The 15,590-nt window shown below is 44.3% G+C and overlaps 1 protein-coding gene across 7 annotated transcripts in view; it reads right to left on the bottom strand.

Moving 5' to 3' along the window:
- NRK (Nik related kinase) overlaps nt 1–15,590 on the bottom strand; it is a 126,704-nt gene that overhangs the window by 22,789 nt on the left and 88,325 nt on the right. For all 7 annotated transcript variants that reach the window (XM_077922435.1, XM_077922436.1, XM_077922437.1 and 4 more), the window contains 4 exons: nt 11,115–11,258; nt 7,726–7,860; nt 2,947–3,047; nt 961–1,110 (listed from right to left, as the gene is read on the bottom strand). In XM_077922435.1, coding sequence (XP_077778561.1) covers nt 961–1,110; nt 2,947–3,047; nt 7,726–7,860; nt 11,115–11,258 — 530 coding nt within the window. The remainder of the gene's footprint in view (nt 1–960; nt 1,111–2,946; nt 3,048–7,725; nt 7,861–11,114; nt 11,259–15,590) is intronic.

Below are 15,590 nucleotides of genomic sequence, written 5' to 3'. Positions count from 1 at the left end.
CCCTCACCGTGATCAGCTCCTGCCCATAAACCAATGCCCCCACTGTGGAAGGACGTGTGGATCCAGAATTGGCCTCCACAGTTACTTACAGACACACTGTTAAAACCGTGTTCATGGAAGACAATCTTACTCGGCTACGAGTGATCGCCAAAGAAGAATGAGGGGGAAAAAGATAACAGGCCGCCTTAGAGTACAAGGTCCTTTTGGGCCGTTCCCTGTTCTATTTTTCCTATGCAAAATCATTAGCATTATTTGCTCATAGCACTCTATTAATTAAACGGAGTAGGTGTACTAATATCAGAGGAGCTTAGGCTCAAATCTCTACCCAAATCTCTGAACTTGGGCCAGACACTATCTCTTAGCCTAAGCTTTCACAGGGTTGTTGAGAGGAGAAAACTGCGTCAGTGGGAAGGGGAGAATCATGTGTGCTGCCCCCAATATATTGGAAGAAAAGCAATGGCCAATAAATAAATAAATGAATCAAATAATTAAACAACAACAATACCCAAACTGCATGCACAGAGAGGACCAACTTAGATTTATAAAGCTCTTTATATCTTGAATGGTGCCACAATCAACAGGGAAACTAGATGTTAAAATATTTTTCTATCCAGACACGTAGACATTACCTTCTTTTAAACTTTTTCTGCTAATTTTAATTATCTTTTAAAATGTTTTAAAATGTCTCGTTCTTAACTGTTTCTTGTTGATGGCTTTAATATTTATTGCAAACGACTTGGAGATTTCGTTACATTTATTGCAATAAATCTTGTTAAACAACTGAGAATTTCTTGCTTCTAGGGACCCATGTGGATGGAAATGTAGATTAGAAAAAAATTTCAAATAATGATAATAATCATGGCATTAATAGCAATGAGACCCTCTTTAACTGCATAGGCTGAAGAAGAAGACCCCCCCCCCTGCAAACTGTCATGATTCCTAAAGAATGATGTATCTTACATGTGTGGGAAGGTACAGGTCATACACTGAGCCAGAGTCCACATCAATAGCATGAAATCCAACTGGTGAGCCGTAGATCACTTTTAACCTCTGTCCATTCTCAACCGTCAAGTCAACCAACAGTGGTTTGTGGTGAAGTGAAGTGAAGGACTGCAAAAAGAAGAACCAGACACTGTGCATCTTACTGTTAATTAAACATGTAACCAAAAAGAGTCCTGATTAGCATTTTCCGTTGTCTTTCCACAAAGGTAAGATAAAGGTAAAGGACCTTTGGATGGTTAAGTCCAGTCAAAGGAGGCTATGGGGTTGCGGTCCTCATCTCACTTTCAGGCCAAGGAAGCCGGCGTATGTCCACAGACAGCTTTCTGGTTCATGACTAAACTGCTCCTGGTGCAACGGGACACCGTGACAGAAACCAGAGCACACAGAAATGCCGTTTACCTTCCTGCCACAGTGGTACCTATTTATCTACTTGAACTGGCGTGCTTTTGAACTGCCAGGTTGGCAGGAGCTGGGACAGAGCAACAGCAGCTCACTCCGTCATGGGGATTTGAACCGCTGACCTTCCGATTGGCAAGCCCAAGAGGCTCAGTGGTTTAGACCACAGCGCCACTTGCATCCCTTTTCACAAAAAATGACTGCAGTCATGGACTATGGGTTATGAGAACAGGATACGGGGAATAGCTCAGTTGGTTAGAACACGGTGCTTACAATGCCAAGGTTGGAGGTTTGATCCCCATAAGGGAAAGCTACATATTTGTGCATTGCAGAGGGTTGGACTAGATGATCCTCAGGGTCCCTTCCAACTCTATGATTCTATGACATATCTATGAGATAGCCCAAGTTGTGTGAGCTGAATTCATGTTCCCATAAAGCTCCCTATCTAACCCCACATCAAAATAAATGAATGAGAGAAATAGTGAGTTTGGGCAAACACATTCTACACTACAAATATTTATAGCAGCCTTAGACCACTTTCCTGTCATGGCTTCTCCCAAACAATCCCCAAGACTGTAATTTGGTAAAATGCTGAAAAGCCTCTTGTTTGAAATCTCTAGCCTACCTTCACAGAACTATGGTTCTCAAGTTTCTCTGGAAAGAGGGAATGGGCAGTGAAATCAGTTTAATACCGTGGTGCAAATTAGGCAGTAGTGCCGCAACCTTTGCCTGATTAATCAATGAGATTATGAGATTATAAATCATTCTGGTCAATGAAGAAGGCAGCAGATTCTGATTTTTTAAAGAACTTTAATGCACCAGTACATATCTGCGTTTTTACCAGGCTAGTCTGTTTTCCTATCTAAACCGATGGCAGTGGCTCTCAGGAGGTAGATCTAGACACAGGATAGTTATAAAAAAAGAAAAAAGATCTCTATGGAAAATCGCGTTTTAATTTTTTTTGCTGTCTGGCGCCATCTTGTGTTGCATGTTTATAGCGCATTCAAATCACTATTTCTTTACTAAATGTAGCTGAGTTCCAGGATTTCAGGCAGAGAAGGGTCTTCCGACTCTTCAGTTCTATGATTCTAAGTATTTGGCTTGAATCCTCAAGAAAGCACTCTTGTCCAGCATTAAAGGCAGCACAAGACATGCCAGAGACTAGGTGCTAAACTAGTTTCTGCCATGTTTGGCTTACCTGGGTTTAGCAGTTATATAAGGAAGGGAACAAAAGCCTGGATTGGGCACGCCTTCCCCTGCCTTCCATTACATTGCCTTGTGATACAGACATGTTCCCTTTCATATGCAAATTTATGCAACTTCAATTCAATTAGGTTATTAAAACTAATATAAGCAAACATAAATATTTGGGTGCCATCCCATAGGTTATTTGCCACTGGGAGTCCAATAACTGTCAGGCAATGATCTTTTATCATTACAGGATGAAACAGGAACATGATTAGAACTCTGTTCATGTGTGTGTTTTGGGTGCGCATGTGTAGAGAATACTATGGAAAAGCAAGTATGAATCTCTTCATATTTACTTACCTTGAATGCCATAAATTTGTGATATGGTTTAGGAGCCCAGGCGTAGACTTCAACTGAGTTTTTCACAGCGATCACAAGAAATTTGATCCTCTCGTATTTCACTGAAAAGTAATAGTTTTCTTTTTTTAATGAACTAGGCGCAGAAATCGGGAAAGGTTCTCTAAATCATTCTTTGTACAGCGAAAGTGCGAAGAACAAGTTTTAAAAAACTCAATTTTCCAACAACAACAGCAACCACTATTCAAATGATACAAGCTAAATAAAAATTAATTAAGACAATGTGTTCTAAGAGGGAGGGGGAGGGGTGGTCACGACAAACCCAGAGCCCAGACATTTAAGCAAGTAGACCTGTATAAGAAGTCCGTATATCATACTGAACATAATGAATTTGGCTTACAATATTCTTACGTGGCTTGAATTCATATGTTTACATAGTTATCTATCCTGATATTTCAATCCTGAGACCAATCACACTCTTCGATTTATCCATACACTCAGGTTCATATCAGAGGTTGGAATGAGACGACAGTCATGAACCCTCTACCAGAATTGTTATGTAACCAATTAGTATATAATTTTATTAAGTTTTCTGTCATACAATTTAAAACTTAAGTTGCCATTCTTCTTTAGTTGGGACCTCACTTGTTTTCCATTTTTGGGCTAACAAAACACAGGCTGCAGTAGCAGCATACATAAACAACCTTTTTAGACACTTGGGAATTTCAGTCTCAATTATCCCCAACAGAAAGGACTCTGGATTTTTTGGGAAAGTAATAATAATAATAATAATAATAATAATAATAATAATAATAATAATAATCATCTATTATTTATACCCTGCCAATCTGACTGGGATTCCCCAGCAACTCTGGATGGCTTCCAACTAAATATTAAAAACCATACAGTGTCAGACATTAAAAACTTCACTAAACAGGGCCGCCTTCAGTTGTCTTTTAAAAGTAAAATAGTTGTTTATTGCCGAGACATCTGCAGGGAGGGCGTTCCACAGGGTAGGCGCCACTACCAAAAAGGCCCTCTGCCTGGTTCCCTGTAACCTCACTTCTCGCAGTGAGGGAAATGCCCGAAGGCCCTCGGTGCTGGACCTCAGTGTCCGGGCTGGATGATGGGGGTGGAGATGCTCAGGTATAAAGGACCGAGACCATTTAGGGCTTTAAAGGTCAGCACCAAAACTTTGAATTATGCTTGGAAACGTACTGGGATCCAATGAAGATCTTTCAGGACCGGTGTTATATGGTCTCTGCGGGCACTCCCAGTCACCAGTCTAGCTGCTGCATTCTGGATTAATTGCAGTTTCCAAGTCACCTTCAAAGGTAGCCCCACGTAGAGCGCGTTGCAGTAGTCCAAGCGGGAGATAACTACAGCATGCACCACTCTGGCAAGACAGTCTGTGGGCAGGTAGGGTCTTAGCTTGTGTACCAGATGGAGCTGGTAAACACAGTGGCGTAGCGTGGGGGGTGCAGGGGGGGCCGGCCGCACCGGGCGCAACATCTGGGGTTAGGGCAAATCCACAGGTTAGGGGGCGCAAATCCACGGGTTAGGGGGTGCAAATTACTTGCCTTGCCCCGGGTGCTGACAACCCACGCTACGCCACTGGGTAAACAGCTGCCCTGGACACAGAATTAACCTGCGCCTCCATGGACAGCTGTGAGTCCAAAATGACTCCCAGGCTGCGCACCTGGTCCTTCAGGGGCACAATTACCCCATTCAGGGTCAGGGAGTCCTCCACACCAGTCTGTCCCCCAAGAACAGTACTTCTGAGGATTCAACCTCAATCCGTTAGCTGCCATCCATCCTCCAACTGCCTCCAAACACTCACACAGGACCTTCACCGCCTTCACTGGTTCTGATTTAAAAGAGAGGTAGAACTGGGTATCATCCGCATATTGATGAACACCCAACCCAAAGCCCCTGATGATCTCTCCCAGTGGCTTCATAAAGATATTAAAAAGCATGGGGGAGAGGACAGAACCCTGAGGCACCCCACAAGTGAGAGCCCAGGGGTCTGAACACTCACCCCCCACACTTTCTGGACATAGCCCAGGAGGAAGGAGCGAAACCACTATATAACAGTGTCCCCAGCTCCCAACCCCTCTAGACGTTCCGGAAGGATGTTATGGTCGATGGTATCAAAAGCCGCTGGGAGATCCAGCAGAACTAGGAAACAGCTCTCACCTTTGTCCCTAGCCCGCCAGAGATCATCAACCAGTGAGACCAAGGCAGTTTCAGTCCCATGATGAGGCCTGAATCACGATTGGAAAGGATCCAAATGGTCCACATCCTCCAGGCATGCTTGGAGTTGTTCAGCAACCACCCACTCAATCACCCATTCTTTCCCAAGAATGGAAGATTTGAGACTGGGTGATAGTTGGCCATATTGGCTGGGTCTAAAGATGTTTTTTTTAAGAAGCGGTTTAATGACCGCCTCTTTCAGCGGGTCTGGGAAGGCTCCCTCACAGAGGGAAGCATTCACCACCCTACAGAGCCCATTGCCCAGCCCTTCCCAGCTTGCTTTTATAAGCCAGGATGGACAAGGATCAAGGAGACAGGTTTCACTTGTCCAAGCAGCCTGTCCATATCCTCGGAGGTAACAGATTGAAATTGATCCCATATAACATGACTAGACAGGACTCTAGCACTCTCCCGCCCTGGCCCTGCTGCCACGGTGGAGTCTACCTCCTTCCGAATCTGAGCGACTTTATCTGCAAAAAACTTTGCAAAAGCATTGCAGGAGATCTTGGGGTCCCTACCTGGCCCCGATGATGAAGGTGGTTCTGATAGATTGTGAACCACCTGAAAAAGTCTCCTGCTGCTGTTTTCTGCAGATGCAATAGAGGCGGCGAAGTATTCTTGTATTCGCCGTTACCATCACCACTTGGTAGGCTCGACGTTAAGCTCTAACCTGTGTCCTGTCAGCTTCAGAATGGGTTATCCACCACCAGTGCTCTAGCCATCTCAGTGATTGTTTCATTGCCCTCAGATCCATGGAAAACCATGGGGCTGTCTGGGCTCCATGCAATCGAAGAGGGTACAGCTGAAAGGCCATCAACATCCCCTACCACTCTCTGGAAACCATTTGGATCCATTAAGTGGTGGGGGCGGACCATCCGAATCGGTCCCACCTCCCCGCAGAGGGGAAGGGTCGCGGAGAAGTCCAGTTGCACCAAGAAGTGATCTGACCATGGCACTTCTTTTGTTTCGCTTTTACTTAGTGTCAGATCACAAACATCCATAGAGGTAAACACCAAGTCTAAGGCATGTCCACAGCTATGAGTTGGGCCAAACTTATTCAGAGACAGCCCCATGGAGGCCATGCTTTCCACAAAGTCCCGAGCGACCCCTTGTAAGGTCGTGTCGGCATGGATGTTAAAATCCCCTAGGACAACCAAACTAGGTGTCTCCAGGAGAACATCTGCCACAACCTGAAGCAGCTCGGGCAGGGAATCCTTGGTGCAGCGGGGAGGTCGGTACACCAATAGGAATCCTGTACTGCCCCTATTGCCCAACTTCCAGAACATGCACTCAGAGAACTGGGTCTTCCCAATAGGACGCCTGGTGCAGACTAATGACTTCCTAAAAATCACTGCAACCCCCCCTCCCCGCCCACATGACCTGGGTTGCTGTGCATAAGAGAAACCTGGTGGGCAAGAAGCGGCAAGGACAGGCCCATCTGCTTCATCCAACCAGGTCTCTGTCACACATGCCAGGTCAAATCCTCCATCCACAATCAGGTCGTGGATGGCAGTGGTTTTATTCATCATTGACCTGGCATTGCACAGCAACACTTTCAGGTCATGTGGGTTTCCCTTGCTGATTCCAGTATCCTTCCGGTCAGGACCAGACCTGGAGGCAGGGATAGTCCTCAAACAAGGACTAAACCTGCCTCCTCGGTAATGACATGGTCTGGTCTTAGCGTAACTCCTCTTCCTGCCCGTGATCACCGAGATCGGGTGTCCCAATACATCCCCCCCTGTGGAACCTCCCCCAGCCATTCTGTTGGCTGAGGCTCACTCCCAGGCAGCCATGACCCTTTCCCCTTAAAAAGCAAAATACAAACTATACAATAGCCTAACAAAATAATAAAAGTAAAAGCAAAGCCAAAAACAATTATACTAAAATAAAACTCATCCCCACCCCAACTCAACATTTATCCCACCACAAACAAAAATAAAATAAAATAAAAATATATAAATAAAAACCGCCGTACTTTTAAACATCCCCCCCCCCAATTCTTTATGGATCATTTCCCAATACTCTTTTACCCTTTTACAAGTCCACCGCACATGAAAGAACATTTCCTCTGTATGTAACCATTTAGGATCAAAACTGGTAAGAAGTGATAATGCAAAATCTTGATGGGATATTGCTCCTAGTTGACAGTGTCTGCAGTATATGTTGTTCCACACGCAAATGACCTATTTCAGCATGTGGATCTGAATAAAAGGCCTTGGAAATCTTGCTCATGTAGACAATAGCTATATTACCGCAGTGGTTTCAACCTCTGAATCTGGTGTGTTCAAATAAGCCCTCAAAGAAGGGGTGAGGAATCTCCATCCTGCAGGCCCATTTTGCTGGAAGGAGGTGTACAAGACGCCACCCAACCACTCTAGATTTGCACAGGGTTTACTCCATAGCTTATTCTCTTATTAACAGGAAACTAAAACATTATTTTAATGATCTTGAAGTGAAACAGAGTGAACAAGAACAACAGAAATATTGTGCTAAAATTGGCTATTAGCAGCCCACAAGGGGAAAACTCACCAACTTTGTAGTGTATGCAGCCTTCTAGGTCACCCACAGATACCCAGCCTTGTCGCTTTTCCACATCCGGATCATTCCGCAAGATCTTATTCCTGAGCCAGGATAGATAGTAGACACGTAGCTTGTTCTTTTTGCCTGCCAATTTATTGGAGCAGAAATAGAAAAGGAATTCTGTTTGAAAACTTAACTTCTCTACATGACTGTGGAGTGCTAGGCTGTATCACACCACCAACTTGGCTGGAAGTCGTTTTGAGGTTGGTAATATCTTAAACTAAGAGGAAAGATGCCTAATATCAAGCCAGTACAGTGGTACCTCGGGTTAAGAACTTAATTTGTTCCGGAGGTCCGTACTTAACCCGAAACTGTTCTTAACCTGAAGCACCATTTTAGCTAATGAGGCCTCCTGCTGCCGCCATGTCGCCGGAGCACAATTTCTGTTCTCATCCTGAAGCAAAGTTCTTAACCCGAGGTACTATTTCTGGGTTAGTGGAGTTTGTAACCTGAAGCGTATGTAACCCAAGGTACCACTATATTGCCTATTCTGGCTGCGTAAACACCATTCCATTAGGATACATTTAAAACACATAGCTTCCTTTGCCCCAAAATCCTGGGAACTGTGGTTTGCCCCTCACAGAGTTGCAATTCCCAAAGTACGGTCTCCAGGGTTTTTTGGGGGCAGGGGGAGCGGAAGCCGAGTGCTTTAAATCTGTGGTGTGCATACCAAACCTCTGTCTTGCAGCTGTTTCCGCAAAGACTCGGGCAGAGGTCTTTCTGATATCTACTTGACTAATATCATTTTTAGCAGAGATGTCAGGCAGCGAAGCCAGAGTTTTTCTGTGTGCAAAGCTCACGCTCAGTGATGGATATATGTTCTTGGATCATCGCAGTCAGACAGTAAAGCAATAGCACCACCTTGTGGTGAGAACGTATATAAAAAAATAAACCAATACTTGTGTATCTGTGCCCTCAGACGTGATCCTAGTTCAGTTAAGCTTTCGTTGTGCAAGCCGAGCCTTATGAAAGGCACCATTCCTTAGTATCACTAGTACAACTGCAGTTCAGGGTGACGTTCCAAACAATCTGTTTTGCACCCCAGATCTGTTTGTTGGATCTCCTTTGTTTACTTCGTAGTAGCTCCTTCACTCGACACCCTGTAAGGCGAGGGGTGGTGAACCTTCAGCCCAGATTTGTATTCATGTGCAGCCCAGTGCTGTGGCGGAGATTAAAATTGCCCCATCTCAGCACTGGGCAGGGTGGAGTGGTTTAAACTGTAATGTGTGGTGCATCTATGTGTCTGTGTGCATGTGTGGTTAACTGTGGGTTAAACCACAGAGCCTAGGACTTGCCGATCAGAAGGTCAGCGTTTCGAATCCCCAAGACAGGGTGAGCTCCCGTTGCTCGGTCCCTGCTCCTGCCAATCTAGCAGTTCGCAAGCACCTCAAAGTGCAAGTAGATAAATAGGTACTGCTCCGGCGGGAAGGTAAACGGCGTTTCCGTGTGCTGCTCTGGTTCACCAGAAGCAGCTTAGTCATGCTGGCCACATGACCCGGAAGCTGTACGCCGGCTCCCTCGGCCAATAAAGTGAGATGAGCACCACAACCCCAGAGTCGGTCACGACTGGACCTAATGGTCAGGGGTCCCTTTACCTTTTATAGTATATTGGCCTATATCATGTGAGGGCAGGGCAGAAAGAGGGTGTGTTGCTATGTATTTATTTCCAAGGTGTTGTAAACGGTTGCTGTGTGGTCTACCTGTGTGCTGAGTGTGTCTGCTGCACGTGTGGGGTTGTGTGTGCGTGCATGCATACATGAGAGTGTGCTTGGTAGCCCTCAGTTGGCAAGCATTGAGCATGGGCCCTCATTGTGTGTGTGTGTGTGTGTGTGTGTGTGTGTGTGTGTGTGTGTGTGGAAAGCCCCATTACTTCATCTTTCAACAAGTCTTATTTACTCTGTTTTGATTTTGTCGGTTCAAAACATGTCCTAAAGGTTGAGGGCATTCTGTTTTAGCGAGTCGTCGTCCCCCCCCCCCTTTTTTCGTCGTAAGCCATAATCTCTCTGTGTGTGGTGCATCAGCATTGTTCAGAACAACAAAAAATATGGCCACTCCTGTAGCTATAGGAGATAACTTCGCACGGGAGAGTTATGGGTCTTATCATGAAAAACCACCTGGATGGGGTTAATACCTGTCTTTCCATGCTTTTGACAAAGAGCAGTTTGTAACGTGGAAGTCTGAACACTCTGTAACTAACAGTTTGTTCCCATAAAAGTTAGTACTGTATATAATTTGCAAACTTTAGTGGAGAGTCTAGGGCTGGATCGAAACCCACCTTTTAAACATTATTAGAACAATATTAAAAACATCATTCTGAAACGTCAAAGCATTTGGTTTCTTCCTTCGCTTCGTTTCCCACAAGGTTTACCAGGTATTTTTTGGGACAGGGATAGGTCTGCAGCGCCCTCTGGTGCCACATTTAAACAACACATCACTAACGTTTGAAAAGAACTTCGTGTGGAAATATGGTCATCAGAACCATTTTTGAAATTCATTTTTAGCATCAAAAACCATGAGTGCACATCCACCCTAAGCCACACCTACCACCATCATGATCATTACTATTAATGTTAAAAATGTATACCCTGCTTCCCAGGGCCCAGGTGTCAAAGCAGCTTGTACAGGTACAAGATGCAAATTTTAAAACATAAATGAACTTTCAAAAATTTACAGCCTCAGAAACTTAAAACCTCAGAAATGCAAACAAACAAAAAGATTCTAAAGCATCGGAGAAGCACTCATGAGGCAAAACCCTCCTGAAATAAAACAGTTTTAATCAGGTGTCCAAAATTCAGCAGTGATGGTGCTTGTCTGATTTCTAGTGGCAAGGAATTCCACAGAGTAAGACTCATAAGACTGAAGGCATCTCATCTTATTGGTGAGAGTTGTGCTAACAGGACTCCCTCAGATGGTACCAGTGATTGAATAGGGATGTCCAGGGTGAGGTGGCTGTGACCCATAATTTCAGAACACTGATATCAGACATATACATGCCCAGCCTGTGCTCAGGGAGGAATAATTTAATGGCTGCTGCCATCAGCTTCCAGGGCAGGGATGGAAGCCACATTAGAGAAACAAACACAGAGAGATTGATGCTGTTAGACTCAGAAGCCAGCTTTAAACTAGTTTTAAGTATCTGGTGTACTCTATAAATCTTGCAAACCACTTTGCATACTAAGCAGGCAATGAAACACCCTGAATCACATCTGCCCTAGATACAAGGATTGTAAGCACCAGGAGGAGCCGACGAGTTTTTACAACTCAATTTGCAGTCTAATCTTCTTTGTAATTGCTTCTGGTCCTACTGTAGGTCAGATGGTTCTAGGCACCAAACAAACCTGAGATGGTAATTAGCACATTGAGTCCTTCGAGCACATCCATCTGTTGGAACCGCCTCCTGGTTATCAGTGAGTAAACTCTTCCTTGGCCGCTTCTGTCTAGAAGCCACAATCCATTCTCAGTCCCCACAAGCAAATTCACCCCTGTTAAAATATGGAAGAACACCAAAATCAGCGCAAGTAATCCTGACAATATAAACCATCTAAAGGCAATTTGGACCACTTCCTCACTGGAGAGTGAATGGATGGAACAGCACTTTGGTTACTATATTGGTATTCAACAGCTCTTACTCAAGACAGGTGGGACCTGCAACGTAGCCTGTGCACACATTACTGCCTTTAAGCACAGCAAGGCTGTTGGTTTTCTCAGTTCCTGTGGAAGCTGGTTTTGGTGGGGAAGTCCATCACAACACAGCATTTAATACTTAATCAGAGAATCGTTGGAAGGGGTCCCTGAGGGTCATCTAGTCCAACCCCCTGCAATGCAGGGATAATAATAATAATAATAATAATAATAATAATAATAATAATAATAATAATAATTTATTTATACCCTGCCCATCTGGCTGGGTTTCCCCATCCACTCTGGGCGGCTTCCAACAAAATATTAAAATACAGTAATGCATCAAACATTAAAAGCTTCCCTAAACAACTAAGATCTCAACTAAAGCATCCAAGACAGATGGCCATCCAACCTCTGCTATAAAACCTCCAAGGAAGGAGTGTCCACAACCTCCCGAGGGAGTCCGTTCCACTGCTGAAAAGCTCTTACTTCCTGATGTCTTGTCAGAATCTCCCTTCTTGTAACTTGAAATGGCAGGACAGATATGGATGCAGCTAATGTTGTGTGCATGCCACTTCCCAAACCAGCAGTGAGAGTGCACTGGATGCAGATTCAATGGGAGTGTGTGCATGGCCATAATGTTGCAGTGTGGCCTGTTCCTGTTCAGGGTGCCAGCCAGCCAGCCAGCTGTAACCTTTCCCAGAAAGCTCCATTCTCTTCCCCCCTTCTTGCCATCTCAATAGAGAGCATTCCATGGTCACTGGGTACGCTCAGTCCCCATTAGACTGTTTGGGGGCTGTTCCACTCCGACCCCAAATGATTTTGATTGGGTTTCGATAACAACAAGAAAAGCAGTGTTAACAAAAACTGAACTAAGCTAGCGGAGGCATCTTATCATATGGGTCTTACAATGCACATATTGTGAGTCAAACTACTCTTTGTCAATTTGAGTCATTTCCTCCCCTTAGTAAATCTCTCATTTGTCCACCAGGAAGAGGGCACTTTTAAAATATAACCCGTCCACAGATTGACGACTCAAGTTGTTGGAGGTTCTAGTAAATTCCGATTCTTATTGACATATGCCAGAAAAGGCATCCAAATCACATCAGATTAGTGATTTTTCTGCCACCAATTACTGTTTGCTATTTTTCTGCCATCCCTCTAATCATACTATTGTGGTACGTCAGCCTTTCAAAGAAGGCCAAGACTTGGATATTATCTAGCTACCCTTTGGCCATAAATCCTGTTTTCCGGTGACTTGCCAACTCAGTATCTGCTGCCGCAAACAATAGTGCTACCCTACTGATTCTTTGAGACCTCTACAGAGGTTCGAGCCTTGATCCCTCTCCTAAAGTATTTAGAACCTTGGGGTTCCCCTGAGCCTGCTGGTGCCCCACTATTGTGCATGGGCATTCTGGTTTTGGTAATTTAAGTATATTTAGTGAAAGTTTCATTCAGAAGTAGCGTGCCAGGGAATAACCCCTGGTGTGGGGCAGATGTGGGGTGGAGCAATCTGCCCTCAAGTCCTGCTTTGAGGGCATCTGGTTGGCCCACTACTAGAATCGGGGTCCTGGACTAGATTGTTTGCTGCTCTGATCCTGCAGGGGTCTATGTTTGTTTTTTGTTTATATTTAATTAATTTGGGTGGGTTGTGTTTTTTTTTTGGGGGGGGGGGGTTATTTGCATTTCTCTAAAAGCATTTAAAAGCATTCTTTTATTGAGGGTGAAAGAGGAGAGCGCGAAATATGGTCTGAAGCTCAACATCAAAAAAACGAAGATCATGGCCACTGGTCCCATCACCTCCTGGCAAATAGAAGGGGAAGAAATGGAGGCAGTGAGAGATTTTACTTTCTTGGGCTCCATGATCACCGCAGATGGTGACAGCAGTCACGAAATTAAAAGACGCCTGCGTCTTGGGAGAAAAGCAATGACAAACCTAGACAGCATCTTAAAAAGCAGAGACATCACCTTGCCGACAAAGGTCCGTATAGTTAAAGCTATGGTTTTCCCAGTAGTGATGTATGGAAGTGAGAGCTGGACCATGAAGAAGGCTGATCGCCAAAGAATGGATGCTTTTGAATTATGGTGTTGGAGGAGACTCTGGAGAGTCCCATGGACTGCAAGAAGACCAAACCTCTCCATTCTTAAGGAAATCAGCCCTGAGTGCTCACTGGAAGGACAGATCGTGAAGCTGAGGCTCCAATACTTTGGCCACCTCATGAGAAGAGAAGACTCCCTGGAAAAGACCCTGATGTTGGGAAAGATGGAGGGCACAAGGAGAAGAGGACGACAGAGGATGAGATGGTTGGATAGTGTTCTCGAAGCTACAAACATGAGTCTGACTAAACTGCGGGAGGCAGTGGAAGACAGGAGTGCCTGGCGTGCTCTGGTCCATGGGGTCACAAAGAGTCGGACACGACTAAACAACTAAACAACAACAAAAAACATTTAATAGGTAATAGTTTACCTACAAGACTGCCTTACTCCATATGCACCCAAATGACAGATCAGTGGAATTGGCATTGCAGGTGCCAAATGATACCGTTTCTGCATTTGTAAGAACTCATTTAGTGTGGCATCACTTGCACTTTGGAACTCCCTGCCTATTGAGACCAAGCTGGTGCCTTCACTGTACTCTTTTTGGCGCCTGCTAAAAATATATATTCATGTTTAGATAAGCCTACCCAAATTCTTAGAAACACTGGTGTGAATTTTAATCTGTTTTAGTATTTTAACTTCTTGCATGTTTTAATGCATTTGCCATTTTTCCTGATTTTATAGTTTTATCTTTGAGGGTGTTCTTTTTTTTTTTTACAGTCAAGCAGTGTGTAAATTTTGTTAACAAACAAACAACTTAATATCTAAACATTTCCAAATGGCAAGTAAAAATGATATGAAACAATCAAAGTGTCATAAAAGCTGCAAAACGGCACTATGAAAACAGATTTTAAAAAGTAAAAAGATGATTTTGGAAATAGCAGGGTTCAATTTCATGGGTCAGGAACAGTCTAGGCAGAAAGTGATGCCTTCACAAGATGTCTGAAGCAACTGATGGACGATGCTTCATGAATGACATTCCACAGAGCAGAGACAACGACATAAAATTCCAATTTTTGGGTCACCGCTCAGTGATAATCCACAGAGTGATGGCCTAAGTCAAGACCTTGGGGGAACAGCCAATATGTGGCATTTAAGGCTTATATCTGTCATCCCAACCCATGTACCTAGGATTAAGTACCACTGACTTCAATAGGACTTACTTCTGAGTAGGCATGGTTAGGATTGCTCTGCCAGTTAGCTTTTGTGGGGAGAGAAGGGACCATTGCAAGGTAACAATTTTTGAGTTCCCATAGATTTGTCATGAAATGTCACTTGGAGTGGGATACCCACTCTCGAGAAACATCCTAAGAAGTTAAACAAGACTTGCAAAATTTCTCTGGGTGAGACCCTCAAGTATGTGTCTACAGCTAAATTGTTTTCAAGCCAGCAGAAGTGCTGAGGGGACTGCGGATTCGGGCTGACACTCAACGGGCGAGGCTTCCATTTGGTTGCCATGTTTGATAAGGTTTCTTATCGAAGTGTTCCTGGCGGAAATAATGAGATGGCATAAGGCATTACGCAGCACAAAAAAAAGAGAGAAAAAGCAGCGGAATGCTAGCAATGGGCTGGTAAGAACATAGCGCTCTCCAGCTCAGCACACATATCATTACCAGCTTTGCTATGGTGCTCTGTTCTTAATTTAAAATCTTGGCCTCCTCCAAACATACATCACATGAAACCCAGAGAGCTGTAAACTGTAAATCTACATTTCCTGGGATAATTTCTTCCGGCATTTCATTCATTTATTTTGTTTCTCATTTAAGGCTCGAATCAAGGCAGGAGGTGTGGGTAAAATATTGTATCAGCTCCATGGAGCTTGTCGTCGTGCTGCCTGGTGTCAGGAAGATGGAAAATTAAAGCTGATGGGGAGCTAAGGCATCAATAATGAGGATGGATCTTTAAATGACAGGTGGTGCAGTCCATCCAGCATTTCGGTATATCACACTCAGATGAAGGAAACTGGGCTTCATGTCGAGGCCAGCTCAGAGGCAGAGAATTGCACTGAGGATCATAGTACATTCTAAGACCAATGGTAGCTGAGACGCACTGGTGGATGCCACAAGACTGCAATCCTGCAAACCTTCCAACACCCC

Source organism: Podarcis muralis, chromosome Z (genome assembly GCF_964188315.1).
Source record: "Podarcis muralis chromosome Z, rPodMur119.hap1.1, whole genome shotgun sequence".
Taxonomy (NCBI): domain Eukaryota; kingdom Metazoa; phylum Chordata; class Lepidosauria; order Squamata; family Lacertidae; genus Podarcis; species Podarcis muralis.
This window is presented reverse-complemented; position numbering and strand designations above follow the sequence as displayed.